The sequence below is a fragment of the Aphis gossypii genome, chromosome X (genome assembly GCF_020184175.1).
Source record: "Aphis gossypii isolate Hap1 chromosome X, ASM2018417v2, whole genome shotgun sequence".
Classification (NCBI taxonomy): Eukaryota; Metazoa; Arthropoda; class Insecta; order Hemiptera; family Aphididae; genus Aphis; species Aphis gossypii.
In genome coordinates this window covers 49,699,085-49,726,690 of record NC_065533.1, presented here as the reverse complement: position 1 = coordinate 49,726,690, position 27,606 = coordinate 49,699,085, and the positions used below count along the sequence as shown (strand labels likewise).

Sequence of the window (27,606 nt, the reverse complement as noted above, 5' to 3'; positions counted from 1 at the left end):
AAATACCTATTGTAGTAATATTCTACCTTGATTTTTATTATATAATCTTAATTTTAGTTTGTTATACTAAACGGATTTTTTCGAATTAAAATTGATTTTACAATTTTTTTTTGTGTCTGTGTACACAAATACACCATAACTTGTCGAAATAATGCTTCAATTTAATAAAACTTCAGGGGTGATTCCTTATGAGTTATTCTTATAGTGATTTAAAAATTATAAGAATACATAGGCATAATATTTTTTATTAGCTTGTGAAGTAAAAATATTGACAAAATTCGTCAAAATCATATTTTATATTTGCAAATAATTTTGTAGTTAAAAATTTATAAAACAATTTTTATAAGTACCTAGCTAAGAGATGAAAAATTAAAACAAGATTTTCTATAAATTTAACTTACAATAATTATAGAAGAAGTTGAGTGTTGGCCAATTAAAAAAAAATTATCTAAAGTTTAAATTTTTACGAAATCAAATAGGTATTCACTTGTAAAATAACGAGTATTTACTATTTACAGTCAAATAATTTAAGATTTTTGTTATAGTTAAAAATTACTAGTCGTAGCAACTCGAAACACGCCAGTTGTTTAAATTGCTATTTTCTGTACATAATTTAATTTTGAGATATTTAGGTCATTAAAACATAAACCACCTTTTTCACCACTCACTGTTAATAACATGTATCTTTGTCTAACAACTCCGTTCAGATCGTTTTTCGTATACACATAATAGTTAATACAATTATTATCCTAACATTGCATTCAAATTGAACACACCCATTATAATGACCTATTCTATTATCCGAGGTCCACTCGACACCTACTATACAGTAGAGCGTTACTTACTTGACCACCCTTTTTTTATTTTCTTGATATCCCCATATAAGTACTTTGTTGTAAAATATATTACTTCTTATATGAATCAAATTTTGTTCAATTCTTTATTACCCTGCGTACAGTGCGTAGTAGTGTACCTATACTGTCAGTAGGTATATAAACATCATTAACTTATGTATACAGTATACAACTTAATAAATTATTTAAAACTTATTTCATCTATAATTGGTAGTTATTGTAAATAATGTCGGCTATATATTAAAAACTAGGTAATAAACAAAATAATATATACAACTCACACAACCTTCTGATACCATTCCGTTACTTCCGACAATGAAGTCATAGGCGTAAATAATCAGTGGCGTACATAGGGGGCCCCCCGTTCGGGTTCAACCCCCCCCCCCAGAATAAAAAAAAAAGTGATATTATTGATGAATTGTAACATATTCGTTGTTAAGCTCTGAACTTTAAGAATAAAATATTATAATATTTAAATAATTTTATTGATATAGGTAAGTGTTTGAAAAGTTTTGTTAATTATGTTGTTTTTTTATTCCTAAATAGGTACTAATTTGTTGTAATGTAAAAGTAAACTGTAAATTGTTAAAAAACTTGTATAATATAATATAATACCTACCGACAACGAAAGAAAAGATAACGAAATTATGGTGCCGTATACAATATAAAATCAATCAAAATAGACGGTCGATTGTACAGTCAGTTGTTGCTTGTGGACATAAACATATTATAATATTGTCATTTGTTAATTTTTATTATCTCGACTAGACAACGGAGAAAAAACCGGTTACGTTATAATCGTTTAATTTTGCGTGAACGACAATAATACGGTGAAAAGAATTCTATTTTTATAGCACCATCGTCTATCGTAAATGACCATCGACCATGTTAAAATTTTTGTTCATTCTGTTTTATTCTGTGGCTGGAGAAGTTTATGTCAAAAGTCAAAAACTTAAAACTATTTACTGAACTCTATAGGTAAGTATTTAGATAAAATTTAGGAAAAAAATCTATTGAATATGCTATAAACTAATAATAAGCTGCAGTGGTGCACGCAGAGGGAGGTTAAAAGGTTGTAACTCCACCAGAAATTTTCTCCGAGGTCTAGGTTAAAATTAGGTCATAATTTTGTTAGTTGTAAAATGTGTTATATTTTTACCTTGACCCCCTCGAAAAAAATCCTGTGTGCACCACTGATAAGCTGTTCATAGACACTTACTCATTCTCAGGAGATTTGCCTTTGTTTGGTGATTGAATGTGTTTAATTTCAATAACTGGTGAAATATTCAAATCACTAAAGTCTAAAAAAACAGAATAGTTATAGCTTAATTTACAATAATATAATTATACTATAGTCCATATATTTACGGTATATATGGTATATCTATAACGGTATGAGTTTTGTATAAGTAGCTAATAATTGAAAATTTAATACAAGATCTTCCATAAGTTTGATTTATAATAATTATAAAAGAAATTAATTGTTGGTAAATTAAAAAAATTTTATTTAAAATTTAAATTATTAGGTACGAAATTAAAATTTCACGCGGAAATATAACGATATATTATCAAATAGTTTTAGATTTTTGGTATAGTTAAAAATGATTTAAAAGAACTGGTCTCGTAGAAACTTGAAACATACACTATAGTTGTCTAAATTGGACAATTCTATGTATGATTTAATTCTGGGATATTTAGATCATTAAAACATAAACTACCTTTTTCACTACCCAGTTAAAAATATATTCTAAGCTGACAAATCATCTCCATGACTTACTCTAGGTCCAAGGTCAACTCAATACGACAATACCTACTGTACAGCAGAGCGTTACCTGCTTGACCAAGCTTTTATAATTTTTAAAATGAATATTGATTATCTACTCGTATAATTTAGTGCACTTACCTCATTTTTTAGATCGTCTAAGGTAAGTGTCTTTGTCATTTTCTTTTTAGACTTTTGTTTTAAAATATTTTTTTTATTCGCCATTGTACTAATTTGTACAGCGTAAAGCAAAAAAAAAATGTTAAATTTAACGGCATAGAAAAAATACGAAAAATAGGTAACATAGAGTCACAATTGATATGATAACATTGAATAATATAATATATAATTAATGGTTATTTTCCATAGAGTATACTTTATAATAATTCAAACATTACAATAGATACTAGGTAGTGTCAATAGTTTTAGTAATAATTATAATTATTTATTCACATTTCTGGAACTATATCTATTAGTAATCTTATATTGTTACTCCTGCTGTCCTGATTCGTAATAATTAATTAATAAGAAGTACTAATAGTAAGGTGTGTAGATTTGTTTTTTTTGGGAATAATATTATAGTAATAATATAATCATAATTACCTTATATCACAATGATAATTGTTTTAGTTAATTTGAATATCGTTTTTAAAATTTTTTTTTACATTATAGCAATACCTATACTATTATAAATCATAGCATATAGGGAATTACAAGATATTATAAAGAGTAGGTACTTAAATAATTGCTAGACAATTTATGCATAATATTTCATATTTGAGGTAAGTACCTGTAGGCTGTAGTCTGAATATATTAGAATGTCCGTTGTACATAATCACATTATTCAAATTATTGTGTACACAAATTAAATAAGTTATCCAGTCTGGTGTACCGTAACAGCGCATCACAGCTAACATCTTAGCTATTTTATAATACATCATCTTAAATCTGCATACAAGGTATGTATTAACATTGTACTCCACACATGATTTAAATTTTTTATTGTTTAAATACCAGTAATAACATTTTATGTAGGTTCCTAGGTAGGTAGGTACATATTTAAAAAATCATAATGTAAAATGTAATATGAGTGACAACAATTTTATCGATTTCTGTTGAACTTATCGGAACATTCCAAGACCAGCTACAGTGCTACACTAGTAGCCACGGTATTATTAACTACCCAGCCACCTACTGCCTACTTATTAGTCATGTACTCATGTTCATCATTTTGCGCTTTGTCAATGATTAATAATTTATGTAATTTAAGTGTAGGTACGACTGTTAAACTTTATTAATTTTTATTTATTTATAAATAAATACAAATTTGAGTACTGCTTATTAATTATAAATTAAATAGAATTACAATAGATACATTGTGATAAATAAGTACCTACCTATGCGGCTATGCTCATACCTCGGAGTCAACATTCTCCCATTTCAATGTGTGTTTTTTTTTAGATTCTGAACGAAGTGATGAATGTATTGATTTTACAATTGTAACGATGTACCTACTACCTACCTATACATTATGATAAATCATTAATTAGATTTTAAAAAATTAAATAGAAATTAGAATTATATCTGTATAATTGTACAAACATTTATTAACAAAAAAAATATCATTATTGATTAAGTTATTCTTAGACTTAAGAAAACGAATAATCTTTGCAGATGTATAAACATAAATTATTTAGTAAATATTTTAACAATATATATATCTATAGAGCGTAGAAAAAATAAAAATAAAAAACCAGTCGATTTTCTGATTAAAATAATTTAATTTATGGTTATTTCCAAAGCCGTACCTAGCCAGTGGGGAGTTTAAGTTTCAAACCCCCCCTGAAATTTTTTTTGGAATAAGATTGAATAGTTAAAATTTATTATTTTATTAAATAATAAAACATATTTATACTTTAACTCCCCCCCCCCCAAAAAAAAAATAATATTTTTTGGCTACGGCCTTGGTTATTTCTATAACTTCAACAATTCATATTGCATTTACGATTATATTATAATAATAATATAATACGTATAATGAATATTGACGTATTGCAGTATATGTGTATACAATTAGGTATACTTACTGTTAACTCATTGAGTAATATACAAAGTAATAAGTAATATACTTATTGAGTAATTACTCTATGTGTTAACTATAATCGGCATAATCTCTATGTATAAACAATAAATATATATATATATATACAGAGTGCGGCATAAGTCGGTTCCCGCTGTTTTGTTACCTCAAAACTGTTTATTATTGTTATTAATAAATTTATAATTAGAATTAGAATCAGTTAATAGTTATATAATAATTATTACGATTATCATTAATGGCAGCAGGTATTATCGGTTATATATACAATATACATATTTAATTTGTTGTGTTAATTGGGGAACCGACTTATGCCGTACTCTGTATATATATTATTATATTTACTATTTACCATAACCGGCATGATTTATTCTATAAAATCAATACATTCATCATTTCGTTCAAGAATTTAATATACAAAATACTAACATAATAATATAGGTTTTTACGTTTTAACACACTACTATTATGCCACTCACTTTGTTTGTATTTTAATTATATTATTATTTGAATTTGTTTTCTTCTAACAAGGCGCAACGGGTAAGGTGATTGTATATTAATAATAATAAATAAATAGAATTAAATTACATCAATTTTAAAATAATATGAAATATAAAAATAAACAACACAATACACAAAAACAAATATATCTATAACGTAGATACTCAATTATTATTTGTATTTCATACATCGCCACGATGGCAGTGTTATTAGGTATAAGCTATGGTTCTAAATTCAAAATTGACTGAATAAGAGCCATGTCAATTTTAATAAATAATACATTTTTTGTATTATTTTTAAAAATGTATAAAATTTTTAAAATTAGTTCTTATTGGTTACTTTTTGAATATTTATACGTATTTTATTTTTGAAGTGTTATAATTTTATACCCATATTATATTAGTCTTGTTTATGACACTTCTAAAAAAAAAAAAAACTTACAAAAATTCAAAAAGTAACCAATAAGAACTAATTTTAAATAATTATATATATTTTTAAAAATAATACAAAAAATGTATTATTTATTTAAATTGACTGCATTATATATCTTAATTCGCGGTTAAAATAGATTATTTATTACTTATTATTGCAAACTACCAATCACTAAGAAGTAATTGTTTATATTTCAGTTCATACTTACGTATTGGATCAGAATTATTGGGTAACTTTATTATTAATTTCCATACATATCGAATATGTTTATTTGTTATAATCGCGCATGATGTGTCTATATAGGTACCTATTTACCATCAGTTATTGTGTTCGTATTTCAGCCTTCCAGTCAACATGCCTTCGTCTTAAATAAAATAAGTGCTGGGTGTTACTTAACCTGGTAACACCTTTCAAATTTAAAATTTTCACTGTTATTATTGTAATTTTATAGGGTGTTACCACTGGGTAGCCTCCCTAATGGCTAATCTTAAGATTCATATTAATTATTAATTATTTTCTTTGTCACTTATCAAACCCAGGTACCTACTTATTATACAAAAATGTATAGAGACTGGTAGATTTTTTGAAAAAAAAAATAAAAAACATTTACATTTGAGTAATTTTTCCGAATAGATGTAAAAAATAATTATGAAATAGGTAACTGAAATTCGTTATAAAAACTTGGCAACGTTGCATCTAATTTCGCGCCTAATCGTGTTGCTTTCGAATAAGTTAAAATTATGCTCTTTGTTATTCCGCAACAGTACGCAATCCGGCAATCGTATATCCATAACCAAAAGGCAAAAAAGATAAAATGCGCCGCACGAGGCGTGCAATAATTGGTTCTCAGTCGGGTACTCAGGTCTAATATAAACAATAAACTTATAATACCCTGCAATACCCCAATCCTCCATGTTTATTATTATTAGCCAATATTATTTTGTAATTCAATCAATACTAAATACATTTAAAAACTTTGTCAAATATTATTATGATTTTGCATTTTTCGAGATCAAACTTCCACAACGATCATTCAATACGGTTATAATACCGATTAAACCTACCGATGTACCTACGTAATCGGAAACCGCGAAAATTGAGTATCTAATTTGTATAATATCGAATTACCGTAATGCCATGTAGACACGGATGACCGAGAGAAGACATAATAATACAAATCTATAACAGTATACAGAGTAGGAAGTACTGCAGTTACAATAGGCATAAAGCATAATAATATAAAATACCTTTAGTCTAAATGCCAACAGATTTCGAATTGTAAGTTGGACATACGACGTTTATGGTTATTGTCGTTGTTTGCATGGAGGTTCAATACCCATTTCCTCCATCACTACACCGCGTCATTTTTATCACTAATAATAGTAATAGTTTCTACAAGGGTCCCATTTTGATTTTTGTTTACTCGATTATGTTTCATTATTATTATTATTATTATTTTAAATAAAATAAACGCGAAGTGAACTTATTATGTTTTTTTCGGGAACCAAGCTAGCCCAAAAGAACTAAACGTTTCAGCGTGACGCATTAGCATCGAAAAATGCATATCAAACAGGTCAGTGCACATTACAATAATGCCGTTTTGTTTATTCTCGTGTGTTACACACGATTGCGTTTAAACATTATCCCTTGGCTTTTTTATATTTTGAACAATCAATACTGTTGAAACGCTATTAATTTGTCTAGAATGTTGTAGTTACTTTAAAGTAGTGATCAATAACTAAAGAATAATATAAAATGTAATCGAATACATGGTTATTAGTTATTATTAACATGTTTTAACTTAGCTTTAACACACGGTTCTTTGTAGAATAATATCTGTTTACATTTGGTGTATATTTAATATTATGCATAAAATATGCTGAAAAATCTTATCAGTATTTTCCTATTCGATATCTATCAAATAGTTGTACCTATTTCAACATTATTTCAACCGAACAACATAATTTTACTTTATTTTACTTTATCATTTACCATTTCTTTACTTTTTAGTGTAAACAATCTATTGAAAGTGTTAGTTAAAAATGTTGTTGTTTAGCTGACAAACCTATGGAATTTGATATAATTTTACCGATAACATATTTAGTTTAATTTTAAAATAATATTGTATTTATAATGTATTAATGTACAAAGAAATATTGAACGTACACTCTTATTGTAAAATAATGGTATTTTGTATATAGGATTATTATAGACCTCAAATTATTATTAAAACCTCAATACCTCAATTTTTTTTAATATAAACCGAATTAATGTTAATCCCCATCTAGATTTTAACAAGACTGTGTTTAAAATTCTTACTGTTTTTATTTCAATAACATTGCCTTTAATGAACCCTTTTTATTTAAGGTTAATTTATTGTTAATTAATGAACTGTTGATGTTTTAACTCAGCTTTTACAAATATATGTAATGAGTGAATTGAATTAATTCGTTAATGAGATTAAAAGGTTTGTTATTTTGAATTCTAAAATATTAATATTTATTAGAAATAGGTGTTCTGATATTCAATACTGTTACAAATATTTATTTTATAAATCCACTACAGCAGAATTTTAATAATCTGACCCATAAGGGATCATAATACTGTTAGATTATCAAAAATTTATTTTTTGAAAAAACTAAATATTGAAACAAATTGTGTACAAATTTAAATTATTTTCATTACACTTTTATTGAATTATGCAGATCAATATAATAATTATCTCTAAGTTAATAATTTTTGTTGAAATTCCAACATTATTATTGGAAGATAAAAATATATTGAACTTAATAATCTAAAAATAATATTATAACGTAATGTAGTAAAAATATGCTGAATTACTGAGGAAACTAGAATGACATATTTACCAAGACCCAACTGTACTCAAATTTTACAAATAATAGGAGCAAAATCTATAAAATAGATTTCCAAGAATACAATTTTAGCTTATCATAGGTACTTAATCAATATATAAAAAAATAATTTTTAAAAGTACATTGGATTCCGCTAAATGTGGGCACGTTGGGACCAGCCCTATTTGCCCATATTAAGCGATTGCCCATAAAAACCGAAATTAGTTCAAAAACACAAAAATTTATAAAATCAAAAAAGTTGTTATTTTGCACATGTGAATAATATAAAATAAATAATATAAATAATAATATAATAATATAAAAAATATTATAAAACTAAATATAGCATTCTAAATAAAATTACTATTCTTAGGAGAAAGGAGTGTAATTAAACATTCAAATTTAAATGGTTATGCTTTTATTACTTTCTATAAACACTATCTCATACATCAGACAAAACCTGAATATATTAGTCGTTTTTAAATTCATATTATATGTGATGTGTCCATTATAACGCTATGATAAAATCAAAATTGCCCACATAAACCGAAAAGTGCCCATATTCTACGGTTTTTTTTAACATTTGTTAAATACATTTGTGTCGGGACCAGACCATTTTACCCATATTACGCTGGTGCCCACATTAGGTGGAATCCACTGTACTTCAATTTAAGATAAAATTTAGGATGTTATTAAGTTTCATATCAAACTGGCTATTTTTATCTAAATTATAATTTTATTTCACTATTTACCTAAATGTTTGAGAATAATATTTATTATTTATTATTATAATATTATTTCAACCCTTTATATTTTTATAATCCAATTTCATGAATGGCTTTAAAGTTTAATCATAACATTTTTCAATATTTTTATTGAATTAGAATTGATAGTTTTAGGCTAAGACAATGTGATCAATTAATATTAATTTCCTAACCAAAAAGATAACATTTCTCATTTTTAATTTTAGATTCTGAACGAAGTAATGAATATATTGATTTTACAATGATGTGTGTATTCTTTTTTTTTTTGTGTGTCTGTCATCACGTTTAGGTTGAACAGTAAAAGTGCTTCGATCTTTAAACTCAGCCCCGTTTCTGATAGAGAAGTGAATCTAGTTAGTACTTTGGGGGGGGGGGGGGGTCAAAAGTAAAAAATGTCTAATAGTTTTCAAAAGCGTCAGGAAAAACCCTAAAAAAGTAACAGAAAAACAGGAATTTTTACGCAAAATCAGTTTTTGACAAATCGATAATTTTATTTTAGTGTAACTCAAAAAATAATAACTGTTAATACTTGAAATTTTCACCAAATGTTTATGTTAGTATTATCTATATACAGTTAAATTTTCAAACAATTTTGACTTTTTTTGAGTTATTTATAGACCACTGAAATTTTCAATTTTTATGAGAATTTTTTTTTGAAGTGTCGATAAACAAATTTTAGATGTCTAAAAAAACTTGAAAATTCAATACAAGGTTCCTTATAAGTTGTTCTTATTGTAGCTAAAAAAAATTAAAAATCGTTAGTCACAATTCTTTTTTTATAAGCGTTAATAGTTAAAATTTTTATGAAATATGTTAAAATCACAAAAATTTGCTAGTAATTTTGAAGTTGAAAAATCATAAAAAATGTTGTGTTAATAACTAAGGATTAAAAATACAACACTAAGTTTTCCTTAAATTTTCTTTGAAGTATCTATAAAGAAAACTCGAAGCATCATTGTAGGAAAAATTTTAAGTGCGTTTGAATTTTAATTATTTATGAAATAGCATAACGATAACAATTCATCATCAAACGACTTTAAATATTTGTTATTATTCAAAAAGTATAAGTCGTAGGTACTTGAAAATTTCACCAGCTATTTAGATCGGCATTTTCTTTACATGATTTAATTTTCAAAATATTTTGATTTTTTTTTTTGAGCTATTTATAGACAACTGAAATTTTCAATTTTTCTGAAAATTTTTTTTTGAAGTGTTGATAAAATTTTTTTAGCCCTATAAAAATACTTGAAAATTTAATACAAAATTTTTCATAAGTTACTGTTATAGTGATTTAAAAATTATAAGAATATATAGGCACAATTTTTTTTTATTAGCATTTGAAGTTCAAATATTGACAAAAATTTGTCAAAATTATGAATGTTTGTGAATTATTTTGTAGGTATAGTTCATAAAAAAATTTGCATAAGTAGCTAAGAGTTGAAATTTTAATACAAGATTTTTCATAAGCTTAGCTTACAATAATTAAAAGAACTTAAATTTTGGTGTATTCAGGCCTTAAATTCATAAAATAGGATTCGTAATAGGTATAAATTTTTTATTACATGTAAATCCTAACCTATTAACTATTATTTATTGTCTTTTATAATTTTATTTAGTAATACACTAATATGTGTTACTCAAATTATTTTGTTTTTGATATTATAAATTATAAAATTAATTATTGTTATTAACATTATATAATATATAACATATTTTTTATAATTTTAGGTTATAATACATGGTTTTAAAAGCTATAGGGAGCAAACTGTAGTTGAACCATTTGACAAGAGACATAATGTTGTTGGTATGTATACAACATGCATTACTATTTATAATGATATGTTTTTATGATTAATTTAAAACTAAGGGCCATTTTTACATTGTATTAAATATTTAATCTAAAACTAGTTAATTATTAGTTTTGTTATTGTGTTTATAATAAATGTATAAAATATATAGTCTACTAAGCATCTTATGTTTTTTTAATATTAAGTTATTATTTCTTACTTTTAAAAAATGAATAATATTTTAATTTTTAGTTGGCCGTAATGGATCTGGAAAAAGCAATTTCTTTTATGGTAAATCATTTGCTTAGCACTGATATCTTGATTATTATTTAATATATTTTGTTAATTTTAGCTATACAATTCGTACTTAGTGATGAGTTTTCACATCTTCGTCCTGAGCAAAGACAAGCATTACTTCATGAAGGCACTGGTCCAAGAGTTGTTACAGCTTATGTAGAAATTATCTTTGATAATACTGATAATCGTTTACCAGTATGTTGAAAATTGTATTATCTTATTCAAATACAATTTAAATAATTTATTGTTTTATCATTTATTTTAGATTGAAAAGGAAGAAGTTATTTTAAGACGAGTAATTGGTGCCAAAAAAGATCAGTACTTTCTAAATAAAAAAATGGTGCCTAGATCAGATGTTACTAACTTATTAGAGTCAGCTGGATTTTCTCACTCCAATCCATATTATATTGTTAAACAAGGAAAGGTATTATCACTATAATTTTTATACTTCAACTTAATATAACATTAGTAATTTCTATATTTATAACAGATTAACCAAATGGCTACAGCACCAGATTCTCACAGATTAAAACTTTTGAGAGAAGTTGCTGGTACCAGAGTCTATGATGAAAGAAAAGAAGAATCGATTGATATACTAAAAGGTAATATACATTTTTCTTAAGTAAATTAATTTTATTCAGGGGGTAGGGGGTTATTATGGCTCGTGTTTCTGAACTAATTTTCTGGTGTATGCTGTCCTGGGTTTGATTCTAAAGTAGCCATGAGTCATTTTTGCAGCTTTTTGGATAACTAGACTTGTTTAATTACCAACAACCATCTTTGATATCTAGACATGTGAGATAGGACTAGTCCCCAAAAAGTAGTATGTCACTAAGAAGGTATAAAAAGGATGTAAAATCGTTAATTTATTTTAATATCTATTTCATTCATAATTATTCTTTAATAATTAATTGAATTACATTTTAGATACTCAAACTAAACTGGAAAAAATTGTTGAGTTTATTAAAACAATTGAAGAGCGATTACAAACTCTCGAAGAAGAAAAAGAAGAATTAAAAGAATATCAAGTTTGGGATAAAAAAAGAAGGACATTAGAATTTTGTATTCATGATCGTGAATTAAAAGACACTAAACGAAAATTGGAAGAAGTAAATATTCATTTTAAATGTCGTGTTATTATATTAATAGATATAAAATTAAATCAAATATTATTTGTGTAGTTGGATGGAAAAATAAATAATTTTGATGAAGAACAAAAACGACTTGCTTCTAAAGTTAAAGATGCTGCTGATCAAGCAAAGAAAGCAGCCAAACAGTTACGAGATGCTAAACGAGAAGTACATGCTGCTAAAGAAGAAAAAGAAACTTTAAGTTTAGAACAACAGGAGTTAATTAAACAAAAAACAAAATTAGATTTTACCATCAAAGATTTAACAGATGAAGTAGATGGAGATAATAATTCTAAAGTAAGATTATAAAAAATAAGTTAACAGCCTTAACAAATATTTAAATATTTTTATGTACCTAAATATATAACTGTTGTATATATTTTAGGAAAGAGCAGAAAAAGAATTGAAAAAACTTCAAGATACCATTAAAGCTAAAGAATCAGAACTTCAAGAGTTAAAACCAAAATATGAAGCTCAAAAAAAGAAAGAAGAAGATTGCACTCGGGAGTAAGAATAATTATACTTTTTAATATATTTATAAATTAAAAGTTTATACTTGCTACTTGTTATATTATTAACATAATTGCATTATTTCAGACTTGCTTTAAAAGAACAAAAAAGAAAAGAACTGTATGCTAAACAAGGAAGAGGAAGTCAATTTACATCAAAAGAAGATCGTGACAAATGGATTCAAAAAGAACTTAAGTAATTTAATTTTGTAAACATTAAATTTTATCCTGAAAGTTAATACCTATAACTTTAAGATTTAATAAAAAATTCTGTTTGATTAGTTTTTAAAATCTTTTTAATTTTAATTTTGTAGGTCTTTAAATAAACAAATAAAAGATAAGAATGAACATAAGGACAAATTAACTGATGATTTGAAAAGAGATGGAGAACGACAGCGTGAATTAGAACATCAAATTCAGGTATTTCGAGAATTTTCTTTTAATAAAATAAATATAATTTAAGTGTCAGTGCATAAATAATACATCTTAAATTTATGAACTTATTATATCTTACTATAAAATCTAATACTGTTTAGATGAACTCTATTGAATTGGAAAAACAAAGAGTTGCTATTGATGAATACAATAAAAAATATTATGAATTGAAAAAAGCAAAAGACCAACATCAAAGTCAGAGAAAGTAAGTTTAAACTTACTTATATTAACTTATCACATTTTTATCAATATTTTATACTTTTTAAATTAATTTAAGTATAGAAATAATTTTTTTAAATTAATATGTGATTAGTGAGTTGTGGCGTAAAGAAAATACCATACAACATAGTTTGTCATCACTTAAAGAAGAGTTGGCAAAGTCTGATCAAGCACTCCGCAGTATGGCTGGAAAAGTAATATTATATATTTTATATCAGAAAAAGATGTATGTATGTGTATTCATTAATTTGTAATTTTCTTTAGGCAATTTTAAATGGAAGAGACAGTGTTCGTAAAGTACTAGACGTATTTAAAGAAAAAGGTGGAGTTCATCTTGACCTTGCTTCTCAATACTATGGACAAGTAATTGAAAATTTTGGATGTGACCAGAGTATTCAAACAGCAGTAGAAGTTACTGCAGGTGGAAGGTAATAAAAATATAAATTGTTTTTTATTATAAAATAAATTTTTAATTAATTTTATTAGGCATCTTTGCTTTGTAGGTATTTAATATGTTAATTTTATATGTATTGACATAAGTAAATATCTTATTCATTTATTACATTTGAATGATTTAAATGAATAAATAGAAGGCGTGTTACACTGCTTCCTTTGACTATTAATATTATTTAATTACTTGATATGAATTAACATTATTTTTAGAATGTTCTTCCATATTGTGGAATCTGATAGAATTGGTACACAAATCTTGAAAGAAATAAATAATCAAAATTTACCCGGTGAAGTTACATTCATGCCTTTAAACAGATTGACTGTAAGAGATATAAGATATCCACAATCCAAGGTTAATAAAAAAACATCTTATATAATTCATATTTTTTAAAGAAAACAAATTTTTAATTATAGTTTTAATTTTTTTAGGATGCCCTTCCAATGGTTAGTAAACTGACTTATGAACCTCACTTAGATAAAGCAATGCGCTTTATATTTGGCAAAACATTAATTTGTCGAAATTTAGAAATTGCTACTACAATATCTAAACAGAGTATGCTTGATTGTATTACAATTGATGGTGATCAGGTGAATAAATTTTATATGTATTACTGTATAATCAATTTTTATTGATTTTATCAAATTAAAAATTATTTCAAGTGTATTTCTCTAACAATTTGTTTTCTCTACGTAAAGGTTTCTTCAAGTGGAACATTAACAGGAGGATATTTTAAAAATATGCGTTCTAAGTTGGAAATTCAAAAACAACGAAATGATTCAATGAGCCAAATAAAAGAAGCAGAAGAAGTACTTGCTGTATTAAAAACGCAATTGAATGAAGTTGAAGTCAATGTGAATGTAGTAATGTCTGACATGCAAAAGACTGAAACAAAAAATAGTAAATCTAAGTATGTATTAAGTTATTAATAAAAATATTCTAGTAATAAGTAATCGGTTGACAAAATTCATTCAGTTTTTTTTTTAAATAAAAACTTTATTTTTATATCTAGACCTTTTGAATTTTTATAAAACCTTCAAGCAGTTAAAAAATTTACATTTTATTGAATTAATTAAATTGCATTTAATTTAAAAGTTGTATTATATTTTATAAATTTATGGCATTTAATATTCTAGGGGTAATTTTGACAAATTGAAAGGAGACATAAGACTTATGAAAGAAGAACTTGTTGGAATTGAGAGATACCGAGCTACCAAAGAAAGGTTGTTAATACAAGCAGCGTCAAATTTAGAAGCCATGCAAACTACTCGCAGTGGATTAGAATCAGAACTTCATCAGGTACTAATTTTCATTTATATATTATTTAGTTTACTATGACTTTAAAACAGACTCTTTTTTACTACTTTATTCTTTGATTATTCTATTTATCCATTGTATGATTTTTTTATTTATAAAATAAGTAAATTTCATTCAGTATTTAGTTAAGAATTCTGTAGATTTATTAATTCTATTTTATTTCTTTATTTTACAATCTTGCAATCTTTTTCTTTTTTTTATTAATCGTTATGAATACATTGACATCTAGGTCATTAGTTAATCTTAGCATTCTTTTTCTATGAAATATGTTCATGGTTTTGAATGATTAATAATGAATATGATTTTAAAATATAATGTTAACAATAATTACTATTGACTTCTATTAAGAAATAATTTTAAATTTTTATTTGCAGTACAGTTTTTAATTTAATACTCATATGAATATAATAGTAATAATAATAATTAAATAAACTTAAACAATTTATTATTTTAATATAAATTTTTGATTTTAATGTTTTAATCTATTAGGAACTTATGGCTCAACTTTCTGTTACTGATCAAAGAGAAATGGATAAATTAAACGATGATATTCGTTCATTAACTATGGAAAATAAAACTGCTTTTTCTACTCGTATGAAATTGGAAGCAGACAAAAACAAACTTGAAAATTTGTTAACAAACAATTTGATTCGTCGTAGAGATGAACTAATGCAGGTGTGTTAACACATAATTATATCATTATTCACTATTTTTTTTAAATATCACATATTTTTTTTTTTTTTTTTAAGGCATTGCAAGAAATATCTGTCGAAGAACGAAAACGGACATTAGAAAATAATAAAATGGAAGTACAGACTGTTCAAAAAAAACTAGAGGCATTGAATGCTGATATCAAAATTGATGATAAAAGAGTACAAGAAGCCGTAAGAAAGGTATTGTGGTTTATTATATTTTAAATGTATATTCTCTCTTATTAATTTTAAAAATAGTAATAATAATATCTTTTTGGAAGATATTAACTAGCCAAGCTGCATAAACAATCATGGTTTAGTGGTCCATGATCATTCATCATTCTATTCAACTTAATGAATCATTAAATTAATTAATATTATGTGAAGCATTAGAATTTTAATGATGTTATAACTTTTATAATCATTTAATTGAAATACCTAAATTATAATAATAGTAACTTAACTATTTCATCTATAATTTCTTACATATTTTATTTAACAAAAATTTATTTATGCAACTATTATATTTAGAACTATTTAAATTATGTACTTTGTATATTTAGGAGCTTACTTGTTGTATATTAAATAAATAAATAATATTCGTAGTCAGCTTTTCAACTTAAGTTATCTGTTATAATCTAGCAAAAAATTTGTCAAGAAGAATTAGAAAAGTGGAAAGCATTAGAAAAAGAAGCTCAGGATAAATTAGACAATGAGTCTAAAGATCTTACTAAGGTATCAACAAAACAAAATATGTTAAGGCAAAAATTGGATGAATGTCAAGCAAAAATTAGTGACCTAGGAGCGCTTCCTAATACCGAACTCATTACAAAATATATGTCTTATTCGTCTAAAAACGTGAGCATTGTTGTATTAAATGTTTTTTACATGTTAATAGATAACCTCTCATTTTTTATTTTATTTTTCAGTTGTTTAAAGAACTTGAGAAAGCTAACAGTAATATTAAACGTTATGGTCATGTTAACAAGAAAGCTTTAGACCAATTTATTAGTTTTTCAGAACAAAAAGAAAAATTGGTATCCAGAAAACAAGAACTTGATCGAGGGTATATTAAATTATTATAACTTTTCACATATACATATTACATTATATTAATTTTTAATTAGACATCAAAAAATTGAAGAATTGATGAACGTATTGGAACAAAGGAAATGTGATGCTATCCTCTTTACATTTAAACAAGTATCAATGTATTTTACCCAAGTATTTAGCAAACTTGTACCAGGTGGATTTGCTCAATTAGTAATGAAATCGGCTGGTGGTGAAGAGTCTGCTACACCTATTGTTGGCGATGTAGGAATTATAAAATATATTATATACATGTTACTGTGAATGTCTGCAGTTGAATTAATTAGCAAGTAGTTTAGTATTGTTCTCTATGTAATCATAAACTTGTAAATGTTGAAATTTATTGAGTGGTATTGGTAAATATTAAAAGTGGAAATTATAGGAAGATTACAATTATAATATGCTATTCTTATCTGTAAAATATTAGATTATTGTACTGGATGATAATTTTCTAAAATTGATCGTTTAATAAAAGTCTCAACCTTTTTATAAATTGATTACCAAAGATGTCATTGATCATCAATCAATTATATACTAAAAATAAATTCCAACTTAATCTTAAGCATTCAAAAACAAAAATTTAAATTCATTGAGAAACTTAAAACTAACCAACACATTTTGTTGAGACAAATTCCTATTTCTAATCAATCTATGTAATCAAAAAAGTAGAAAATAAGGGTTAAGTATAAAAATGCAAAATAAAGTATACTGAAAAAAAGTGTAGCTATCAAAATATTGTCTATTTGTGCAATTTAATATGACATAAAAGTTGATCTCTTGTTATAATAAATAATATCACTTAATCTAAATGTTCATGATAATGTCATTGCCATCATTTATTTAAATTATAGTTTTTATACAAATATATATTATTAAATCTATCTAATAATAGATTATTTATTTAGGAATTTCTCCATACAACAAACATTACAGTAACATTTATACATTAATTGTTATTTGTATAAATTTGATAATATATAATAAAGTGTTTTTTGTTTTTATATTTAGGAAGATAATATAGATAACTATTCAGGAGTTATGATTAAAGTGTCATTTGCTGGCCAAGGAAGTGAGATGCGTGAAATGAATCAATTATCCGGTGGTCAAAAATCATTAGTCGCACTTGGATTGATATTTGCTATTCAAAAATGTGATCCAGCTCCATTTTATCTTTTTGATGAAATTGATCAGGTATAGAACTATAATATTTGCAAGAATTATAACATATATAACATAAACTTTAATATTAAAATGTCTAATAATATATTGGTGTTCTAGTATATACAATGTACACATTTTATCAATAGTATTAGTTCTTTATAACATATAAATTATATTTTTTTATCAACATATGATATCTACTAATTAGTATTTTAACTGGTTTAGGCACTAGATCCTCAACATAGGAAAGCTGTTGCTGACATGATTCATGAAATGTCTGATCATGCCCAATTCATTACAACTACATTCAGACCTGAATTATTATTCAATGCTCATAAATTTTATGGAGTTAAATTCCGTAATAAGGTATAATAACAACTATAATATTCAAATTTACTGTTATTTAATCTTTTAAAAATGAAAAAAACTTTTCAGGTGAGTCATGTAGAATGTGTTACAAGAGACGTTGCGTATGATTTTGTTGAAGATGACACAACTCATGGATAATTATTTTTGGTTACGATTATTTGAATAACGACCAGAGACTGTAAATAGCTATTAAGTTTACATATTCAATAAGTTAGCAGAATTATGTTTGGCTTTATATTTAATCACTATTTTCCTATCAATGAGATCATAAATAAGATTTCTATTGTATAAAACCTTTTTTTTCTTCAATAATTTATACAACTAATATTTGTGTATGTGTATGTGTGTGTATATATATATATACATATATATTTACTATACATATGATATGAAATATGGTATTTATTTATATATTTAAATTCATTTAAGATACTATAAATTATTTTTAAAAGTAACAGTAAATTATAAAGTGTATACTTAAAAAATAGAGATAAGTTTATTTAGTATTTTTAAGTATAAATGTTTACATTCCACAATACTCATTTATTTTTTCTCAAAAGTGAATTATATTTAAATATCTGTTTTTGTACATCGTAAAATTTTTTCACCAAATATTAGCTTATAAATATGTTTAATTAACACTTAATTTTATAATACTTTAAAAAAAAAAATGAGTATAATGTATTATTTTAAACTTTTTTGATTTATTTGATTACATTTAATTACAATGTATAAGATTTAAATGTATACTTGAAGAATGGTTGATATCATACATTTGATATTATTATTCAAAAATATATTAATTTGTATTTTGAGCATTATACTGCAAAACATTGAATTTTGTTGAGGAAACAACTAGAAAGAAAATAATTAGAGTCTTTTAACATTTTATAATATTATAAGTAGATATTTCTACATTATTTTATGGTAGAATATATAGCAACAACTCATTAATTGTTTTGTTGTAGTTTTAAAATAACAATTGATAGTACTATAACAATGCACATTATGATTAACAAAAAAATAATGACTATAATTTTTTTGATAATATTTAATAAATATCGGCTGAGCACTATTTATACAACTATTTTATACAAGTGTGTTTTTTTTTCAATAATAAGCATTATTCAAATGTATTTAATATTCAATTTTTTCGTTTTGATTTTTTGTCTGTGTTAAGCAATGAAGTAAAAAAATTCAAAAATTTGTTTTTATTACAATGTTATACTAGATTCTTGTTAATAGAATTTACTTCTAATTTATACAATTATCATAATATGTTTTGTATTTTATTTATTACTTAACTAATATTTATAAGTTGGTGTATTATATTTTTTTAAGATTAATAGACCTGGTTTAAATACAAAACTGACGACATTTGATTTACTTGCTTGATTAGGTTAATAGTTTTGTTTTTAAAATATTTTTAAAAAAAACTATGGTTAAACAATTATTTGTAATCAATTTTACAATATTTAAATCAACTATTTTTATTTCTATAATAATAATATGAAACCATGTACTTTAAATTTACTTTACGAACTTGTTTTTATAATTTTTGTTATTAAAACAATCTTGTTTTGTTTATTAAATTAATGCATGCACATTTGCATAATGTATGATAACTTATAAAATATACTTAAATTGATAAAACTATGTGTGGATTTGTTATTTTTTCGTTCTAAGTATATTTTGTTTAAATGGTTATCTAATATGGTTCATAAAATTTAAGTACCAAATTGTTTTAAACTGGTTCATATAGGACATGTAAATAAGTAAGTATCTACTTGTTGCTTTTCACTGTTCTATTTTGCAGCCAACTTATCTTCTATTAATGGCTATACTACCTGCTATGACAAATTTTAGGAATAAGTTATGTTGTTATGAATCATACTTGTCATTTATTTACCTCAAGTATAAATACATAAATACTTTGAAAATTGAATTTGATTATTAATTATTGGTCTCTTTCGAACCTGGCTTTATTTCTATATTAAATTATTTAATGCTAACCTAACCTTATAGTACCCGACGGTCGGGCGTTATGTGGCTGGTCATTATTTTGCTCTAACTTAGTGGGTGGTGGTAACAAATTTTTATACTTTGCCCAACCTAATGAAATGCAAGTCGGCGCCATCGCCACTCGTATCACTTATACCAGTATTAGTAATACCATCTGAAATAATTACAGTACACATGGACATACCATCTGTGTCTAAATTATTATTGTCTATTGCGAATTGCCGCTCTTCATTACCTACTTTTATATCATCTCTTCAAAGGCTGAGTCTTTTACATTATCACTAAGCTCCGAAAGATCGTTGCTATAAGACGTAGATGATATATTAATTGGTAATTCGATTGCAGCTGAGAGTTCGCTTAATTATGCATGGCCAATTCCTATATAATTTAAAATGCTACAATGTACAATTAAACTATATGTCACATGTCAGTATAATATAAGTAAAATTTAAATAATATATTCTATGTGTTACCAATAGGCAATAGCCAAACTGCCATCAACAATATCTGTATTTATTCCTAAAGAATTTGACTAAACTGAATCTATAGTAGTTTCTAAATTACACATTTAAACATTTTACATATAAATGTAAATGTATATCCTCTCCGACACTCATACTGGAATACCATATCCAAGAAAGAACAGTCAAATTTGTCATGACGAATACTTAATATTTTCTCAAAGACATAATTACCTAATATCGACTATTCTATGTCCTTCAAGTTAACTATAAAAAAAAATTAATATCGCAATATGTAAGTACTTCATTTTGTTTTTTTTTTTCAAAAAAACGTCTATTTACTTACAAATAATAGTACCTATTGTTAGAATTCGAATTTTCAATTTCTAAATTATGTGCCATGATTTCGTCCGTATTGAATGTTTCAGTCAAACTAGTACAAGACAAATTATGTTCTGGAAGTTCAATTAAAAGTTCCTGACTAGATTGATAATTTGATGTATGATGTATCCAATAAAATTGATTTACTAAATGTATTTAAATATAGTATAGTTTAATAAATTATACTTTTTGTGAACAAGTTAGAATAACTTAAAAAAATTTATAAATCACTAATTTATAGTCATAAAAATAATAACAAACTTATAAACAGCACAATACATTTTAGAGTTGTGAAAAAATGGTATATCATTCAACTTACTCAACAATATTAATTTCGGGTTCTTCTACATTTAAATTTGGCCATATTTCTCTTTAAAATCATAAGAAATCAAACATGGGTATTAATACGAGATTTTCCTTAAGTTTGGTTTATAATTATAAAAGAAGTTGATTGTTGATTAAACCAACTTTTTCACCACACAATGAAAAATATATCCTAGGCTAAAAAATCATCTCCGTTCAGAAATCGTTTTTTTCAGAATCATTTTTCATATAGATACAATGATGCCTATCGGCTGTCATTATAGATAGTGACCTACTCCATGAGTGAAGTCAACTCGATACCTACCAACTGTACAACAAAGTGTTATACCCTCTTGGCTATGTATTGTGTATAATGCATAATCTATGTATAAATATATATTATATAATATATATATGTATATAATTATATTCACTAATTTACTTTAATCGGCATGGTCTATTCTAGAGAGCCTACGTATTTTATCTAGGCTCTCTAATCTATTCTATTCTCGGAAGCGTCTGTCGACTCTCTGTCTGGTGTTTAATACATTATTATTATTATTATTATTATTATTAGATACTTACCACAGACATATAGATATATATATTATATATGTCTATGATACTTACTAATTATTATAAATGATAGTTACGTTTCCAACAAGCAATAACAGAGTACATATTTTGTAATGACATAATAGATTGATAAAAATTAATTATTAAATCATAAGATTTTTTTTTTTTGTATAATTTATAACTTATTAAATAAATACTAATATTCATAGATAACAAATAAATAATAATAATACAAGAATATTATATATTATATATTTTTATTTAATGAAATATGTCATATGTATAAATTATCTATGTAAAAAGGTTACAATTACGTAGGTATACCAATTATTATATTATAATAAGTACTTAATAACATAACAACTAACAACTAACAAGTATATTGTATAAGTATGTTGTACGTAGGTATTTATTTTAATGCCGAAATAGAAAACCATCTTTAACGATTCAATAATAATAAATAACATAGTTTATTGCCGTCAACTAATATAATAGTACAATTAATAAAATATAATCAATATAATTTATTCATAATAATTACAAATATAATTCATGTTTATACAAATTTAAAAATATATAAATTAATAAATAAATTTGATACCAATACATATTTTTATTACTTAAATTTTAAATAAATATATTCATTTTTAATTTTGATAGTTTTAAACCATTTCAAGCTGTAAATTTGGATAGACATTGGTTTTATTTTGAGAATGTTGAAAGTTTTTTATTTCTAACGAGCCTTCATAAAATTCTTGATTTTTAATGTACATATTTTTATGAGATTGAAGTATTATTTTATGGATAATACTGGAAAAAAACATGCTAAAAGCTTTGTACTCCATCCAAAAGTTTGATACAAAAAATGAATATTAATACCTACCTGTATCAATGGTTGTTAATATTACTTTTGCAACAAATATCCCTAGCCTCGACACAAAAGTTCCAAATTGTTCTAAACCAGCCCCATAATTTAAATAACTTATCTTCCACCATTTTTCCAAGTGTGTGTTCGTCTATTGAATTGTATACCTTGGTTTACTGTATCATATAATCCATGGACTGTCTAACTATATTGTTTTTAACGGCGTCCACTTCTTGGGGGTGTATAATATGTTGTTGGAAAGCTTTCATTGTATCTTTTATATATATATATATATGCCGGAATTCATTAAAAAGTCTAAATTTTTGTGTGTCCATGTCCATGCTGTATTTGGTTTAAATTTTTGTGGTGTTTTTATTTCCTGGATATTAGGGAAAAATCCATACCAATTACCATCTAAATTGAATGTTGGTGGATTTAATAAATTACAATTAATTTTTGTTCCTGCATATTTTTGCGACGAATGTGTTTTTGGAGCTATGTAAAATGTCTGGTTGTTGTATACCTAAGACTGGTAATTCATTATAACAAGAGTTTTTTTTTAGTTACGTCGACACTAACTTTTTTGATTTTAATTAAATAAATTATTTCAGTGTGCTTGATGGCTGTGAATCCAGGCCCTCCGCCCATAATAAACGCAAACTCCGGAAGATTGTTTGAGGCTAATGACTAATGTAAGCCTTTTCTGTAATAATTGTTTAAGCTTTTGTAATAAGTCATTATATAATGCGGTTATCGTTGATTTAAAAAAATTTTTCGATGTATACAAATTTTGTATTCATGTAAGCAATTAAATTAGTGTTTTGCGGAGAAATGGATTTTGTTTGAAAATTATTTAAAAACATGGCATCTGTAAGAACAAGTAATTGCATGTGTTCCGTTTGAATTACTGTGATTTCACAAGAAAATGTTTTTTTAATTTGTTTGAGAGCAAACACTATTTTAAATTAATTGATCATTTTTTATTTCATTTTAGTTATATAAAATAAATTGTTAGTTAATAAGTTATTTTACATTTTTATTAATTTTATGGAAGATTGAAAATTAATTATTTTAATTTATAGGTATACATATAACAGGGGTGACCAAACTGCGTCTCGCGAGCCGCATGTGGCTCGTGTCATAGAATTTTGCGGCTCGCAACTTATCGTAACATTTTTAATATGAATTTATGTATTACATATATAATAATATGACCTTTTGTTTTACATTTTGGCTCTTCCGTATTTATTAATATATTTGGTGGCTCGCGAGTCTCTTATCGCTGGCCACCCCTGACATATAATAATATGGGTACGAGATTTTTTCCTTCCATAGTGGTAGTAATGTACGAAGAATAATTATTATGTATACTCGTATTTTTCACTAACTTGTGGTCCAAAAGTGTATCTTGTCCAACTACTCCAACTTGATATAGTAAATGGTGTAGAATAATTAGAAGAGAAAGAGATATATTACAAATTAAAATATTGTATTAGACATTAGACAAATCGAAAGTTATAGTTACAGTAAAATAAATTTATTACATCTATAAAAATTAACAGAAAATTAAATAATTGTTGTAAATACGTTAGGTGAGCGTGAATGACTGAACCCCGTGTTGATTGTCGTATCTAATATCCATTTTTATTTTTTATAGATGTTGATATGCCACCTTTGTAACCGAATTTGCAGATAGCGGCCTTAATCATTCGTCTGTCACTATTGTTATAATATGTATTAAATAATTTATGTTTATACTTTATACAGCTGCAAAGATTATTCGTTTTTTTAAGTCTAAGAATCACTTAATCAATAATGATCCATTTTTTTGTTAATTAATGTTTGTACAGCTGTACAGATATTATTATATTAATTTTCTTAAATCTAATTTAATCAATAATAATTATTTTATGTCAATTATTGTTTGTGCAGCTGTGTAGATATTATTCTATTTATTTTCTTAGATCTAAATAATGATACCTATATCATAATTCATAATGTATATATCATTACAGATTACAGAAGTATAGTTAATAAAATATATTAGAAATTGGGCAATTAATACAGTTTAAGAATTTTTTTTTCAAGTTATCGATTCCACAAATTACAGATAGAAACTAAAGTAGATATCCAAAAACAACATATCTGAAAAAATTGAACATTTCAATTTTGCATAAACAGTTTGAAGAAAATCAAAATATTTTGAAAGTTACAAAATAAAAAAAAAGTATTTAATATAAAAACTAAAAAGTTAGTAAAAATGTCATGTTTCTAAGATTATTCGTTTTTGAATTAAGTATATTAAAATAAAGAAATCGATTTTATCAAAAACTAATTTAAATTCCCGGAATCTAGGAAAAAAGATAATTAAAAAAAAAACAAAAGGTTTTGGTGATCGTGTGAGAAACGCTTTGCTGTATAGTATAGGTCACTATAATGGATGTATTAAATTTAAATTCTGAATCCATTGATAGGTATCATTGTTTACAAAAAACGATTCTAAATGAAGATGATTTTTCAGCCAAGGATATATTTTCCACTGGGTTAAAGATTGTTTATGTTTTAATGACCTAAATACCCTAAAATTAAATATTATACAGAAAATGTCAATTTAAAGTTTAAACAACTGGTGTACGTTTCAAGTTGCTACGGCTAGTAATTTTTAATTATAACAAAAATCTAAAATTATTTGATTGTATAAACACTCTTTATTTAGTATTTTACACGTGAATATTTGATTTTGTAAAAATTTAAACTTTAGATACATTTTTTTGTAATTGGCCAACGCTCAACTTTTTTAATACAATTATGGTAAGTCAGACTGATGAAAATTATTGTATTACCTAAAATATGTATTCTTTCAATTTTTAAATCACTATAAAATTAACTTACGAGAAACTTTTCAGGTATTTGATTTGGCCAAAAATTTTTATCGATATTTTAAAAAAAAAAAAAAAACTAAACATAAACGAATATTTCAAATGCCTATAAATAGCCTTGAAATAAGTGAAATTTTTTGAAAAATAAATTTTACAAATACCATGCTAAATAATTGGTGAAATTTTCAAGTTTCTATCTACGGCTTATACTTTTTGAATATTATAATAAAATAAATATTAAGACTCGTTTGAGGATAATTTACGCGATTACGTAAAAATTTAAATTTCAAACGATCATAACATTTTTCCTATTATGAGATTTTCAGTTTTCTCTATAGGTATTTAAAAAAAAACTCATGGATAACTTACAGTGTTGAACTTTCAGAAATCACCCGTGAAGTTTGAAATTGGAGCAGTATTTCGACAAGTTATCGTGTACACAGACACAAAAGAAAAAAAATTAAAAAAAACACACATCATTGTAAAATCAATACATTCATCACTTCGTTAAGAATCTAAAAAAAGCAAATGAAATAAAAGCACGAGGAAAAAATGCAAATGAAAAAAGGCGTATCGCATATAGGAAGGTGTAGCGTGTAGCAAAGAGCAATATGCAATAAAGTTAATTTTTTCCTAACACCTTAAACTTAAAACAATAGATTTCAAATAATTTCAAATAGATTTTAAAATATAAAATTAAAGGTATACTGCATTTTATTCAACATCAATATTGCGTCATAAATAATAACATACATTTATCATACAAGTACCTATACTACTTATAATGTAAGCCAATATTAGTATGATATATGAGATATAGCTATAAAAAATGTTATAAAAATGTTTTAGAAAAACATTTATTGCTTCTATCGTTAAAATAATGTGATATATTACCTAGTACTTAGTACCTAACTAGTATCTATATAGCATATAAAGTGGGTAATAGTTAAATAAAATATTCACAAATTAAGTAGGTACAACTTACAGTGGCTCAACCAGGAATTTTTCATGGGAGGGACCCAACAAAATAAACCATCTTAATTTTTATAAAAAATATATGTTTATATTAACAATATATTTTTTAATTAGTGTTATAACTTTAAAAATTAAATAAGTGCTAATATAGACATTTCTCAAAGAAAAATCAAAGTGGCGTTTTATTTATTAATTTATAATATAATGATTAATAATACGAGCCAAGGGGAAGGCCTAGACCCGGCTATATGACAGAAGCGGTGGAAGACATAAGTGCCAAATTTGTAACTTGGTTTTAAGATTCGATTATTTAAAAAAATATGGCAGTATTTTGATTAACACGTAAAAATGTAATATTATTATATTTGTATAAAAATTATAGATAGTTACCTATGAAATAAAACAAAAATAAGCCTCAAAATAAA

The 27,606-nt window shown here is 25.0% G+C and overlaps 1 protein-coding gene across 1 annotated transcript; it reads left to right on the top strand.

The window, feature by feature from the left end:
• Positions 1-7,053: 7,053 nt before the first annotated feature.
• LOC114132568 (structural maintenance of chromosomes protein 3-like) lies at positions 7,054-20,375 on the top strand. Its single transcript, XM_027998069.2, has 26 exons — positions 7,054-7,220; positions 10,992-11,067; positions 11,303-11,341; positions 11,403-11,542; positions 11,613-11,771; positions 11,838-11,949; positions 12,275-12,456; positions 12,529-12,774; positions 12,863-12,984; positions 13,075-13,182; positions 13,301-13,406; positions 13,523-13,626; positions 13,735-13,834; positions 13,905-14,068; positions 14,304-14,445; positions 14,523-14,681; positions 14,790-15,001; positions 15,228-15,390; positions 15,898-16,083; positions 16,158-16,301; positions 16,743-16,958; positions 17,030-17,166; positions 17,228-17,414; positions 18,198-18,380; positions 18,576-18,716; positions 18,786-20,375. The coding sequence occupies exons 1-26, from the start codon at positions 7,206-7,208 to the stop codon at positions 18,855-18,857; spliced, it is 3,615 nt and encodes a 1,204-aa protein (XP_027853870.1). The 5' UTR covers positions 7,054-7,205; the 3' UTR covers positions 18,858-20,375.
• The last annotated feature ends 7,231 nt before the right edge of the window (positions 20,376-27,606 follow it).